Genomic DNA, 2,357 nt, shown 5'->3' on the forward strand with positions numbered 1-2,357 from the left:
TTTAGGTTGAATTTTCTTTTCTTTTTATTTAAGTTTTAATATTAAACTTATTTCTTTCAAGTTAACAATATTATTTTTTCAAATAAACAATTTCCTTTTTCAAATGTTTAATGATTCTTTTAAGTTTACAATGTTTACTTCTGAGTTTAAAAAATGTTTTCAATTTTTATTATTACTGGTTGAATGCTATAAAGTATTCATCCCATAGTTTTCCTGTTTCTCTTTCTTCATTCTATTATTTTCCACCATTTTTTTCTGCTTAACTCCTCCTACATTGTTTCATCTATTTCAACCATTCAACTATTCAAATGTTCAGCTCTTTCAGCTTTTTCCAGCTGTGACTTTTGCTCCTTCAGATCCTTGAACTTTTCCAGATATTCCAGGATTTCTGCCTCCATTGAAATAAATGGGGAATCCTTGGTGCAGAAGCTCGCTGGTTCGATTCCCAGCTCTGGCATTTTTCACAAACATATCTTTTTCGTTATTGTGCTGTTTTCACTTTATTTATGGGCAACTTTGATCATTTTTTTCTTTAATTTTTTTTCCAATTATGACCCTTTTATTTTCTTGTTCCTTCAGCAGTACATCATCAGCCCTGCAGGAAATGCAGCTCCTTCTAGTTACTATTATTATTTTGAAATATACAATCTGTTTTTTAGTCACTTTAGTCTGATCCAAATGTGTCCCCATAATTGTCTTTTTTTTTTGAAGGTTCAGTAGAAAAGCTTAAAGGTTGAAGGAATAGATGTGGGGGTTGTTGAACAGAGACGCTCCACCTGAAGCCCACCTTCCGTCTCTCAGCAGATTCAAACGTGTTTTTCTTTTTCTCCAGGGGCCGAATTTTGAGTTTTCTACTGAAACCCACGAGGAGCTTCTCTACAACAAGGAGAAACTCCTGAACAACGGAGACAAGTGGGAGGCGGAAATAGCTGCTAACATTCAGGCGGATTATCTTTATCGATAAGACGCTGGGCACATGGCGACGTGGATGCTTTCAGTATGTCCAGATGCTACATTTATACTCTGTACTTTGGCCTCCTCCAAACTCTACATGTTGATTCTGCAAACACAGAAGGAAAGACCGCTTCAGTCCTGTTAGCAGACGTCTATTTATTTGAAGAAACCCACAAGAATCCTTTATGTCTGGGGTGTCATGTCCTTTTACTGATGTAACAATGGTTTCTGCTCCGAAAATGTTGTCAATCTGATATTGTAGGTGATAAAAATGAAAAAGACTGGCTTTCAAGTGGATCTTCAAATGATCTATTTCCTGTATTTAGAAATGATTTAGTCACATAAAGAATCTTCTTAACCAACTACTCTCATGTATTCAAAAATGAATCGTGGACAAATGTTTATCAAACTGTGTTCATTCTTAACATAGTTTATTCAGACAAAAAATATCTAAATTGGTTTCATGATTCATGGCAAATTCATTTCTCCAAACTGTAAAAATAACTTCTTTAATTCTTTCCTGAAGTTCATCAATCGTGGTGACAATGACCACAGAGTTTACGGTTGTGTCCCGTCTCTCTCATAAACATATAAAATTTGGTTTGAATTTTGGAGTCTGTGACGGTTTGTCTTGATCTTACGTGGAAACTTTCCTGGTAAACACCACATGTGGGATTATTTAAGATGAAGAAAACGCAGCAGAAATTTGAGCCTGAAATGATTTTTAAGTTTTCAAGCTGGATTGTAAAACCTGATTATTATTTTTAAATGGTACTGCCATAAAACGTCTGTCCAGAAGGACAAAATGGCTGTTGCCAAAGTTATAACTAGTAGAAAATGTCCTATTTCAAACGAACCTATCTGCTCTGGCTGCCCTTTATGGAATACAGTTTGTAAACGTGAACGATCTAAAACATCAAGTTTTGCCTCATTTAGCTCCAAAAAGAGTTAAAACGCACTAGTGAGATGTTTGTGTCAATAATTAAAATAAGAATTAATATAGCATCTTTCAAGATAAAAATCACAAAGTTCTTCACAGTAAAACACAGAATATATAAAAGAATTGAAGCAATGTTCAAAAGAAGGTTTTAGCTGCTTTTAAAAGAAATCACTGAGTCTGCAGATCTGAGGCTGAGAGGAAGGGAGTTCCAGAGGGATGGGGCCACTTCTGCTGCAAAGGCTCTGTTAGTCTGTAACAACCTGCAGACCCTGGTCACATGACCTCAGGGACCTGCTGGGACTGGACGAGTCTTCAAGTCCTAATGCATAGTTGCCCAATCCCATATTTCAAGTCCAATTCCCCCTAGATATGAATAAATACACAACAATTTTTTTAAAGAAATTAAAAACCTTCATGCTCTCGCGGGTAGAGCTGTGACGTGTCGGATTTTTGATCACCATGG

At 36.0% G+C, this 2,357-nt stretch overlaps 1 protein-coding gene across 1 annotated transcript in view; it reads left to right on the top strand.

The window, feature by feature from the left end:
• Positions 1-1,561, top strand: part of LOC101175628 (NADH dehydrogenase [ubiquinone] iron-sulfur protein 8, mitochondrial) — a 19,205-nt gene extending 17,644 nt beyond the window's left edge. The window contains exon 8 of the mRNA XM_004066313.4: positions 833-1,561. Coding sequence (XP_004066361.1) covers positions 833-964 — 132 coding nt within the window. The 3' untranslated portion in view covers positions 965-1,561. The remainder of the gene's footprint in view (positions 1-832) is intronic.
• The last annotated feature ends 796 nt before the right edge of the window (positions 1,562-2,357 follow it).

Source organism: Oryzias latipes, chromosome 1 (assembly GCF_002234675.1).
Source record: "Oryzias latipes chromosome 1, ASM223467v1".
In the NCBI taxonomy this organism is placed as follows: domain Eukaryota; kingdom Metazoa; phylum Chordata; class Actinopteri; order Beloniformes; family Adrianichthyidae; genus Oryzias; species Oryzias latipes.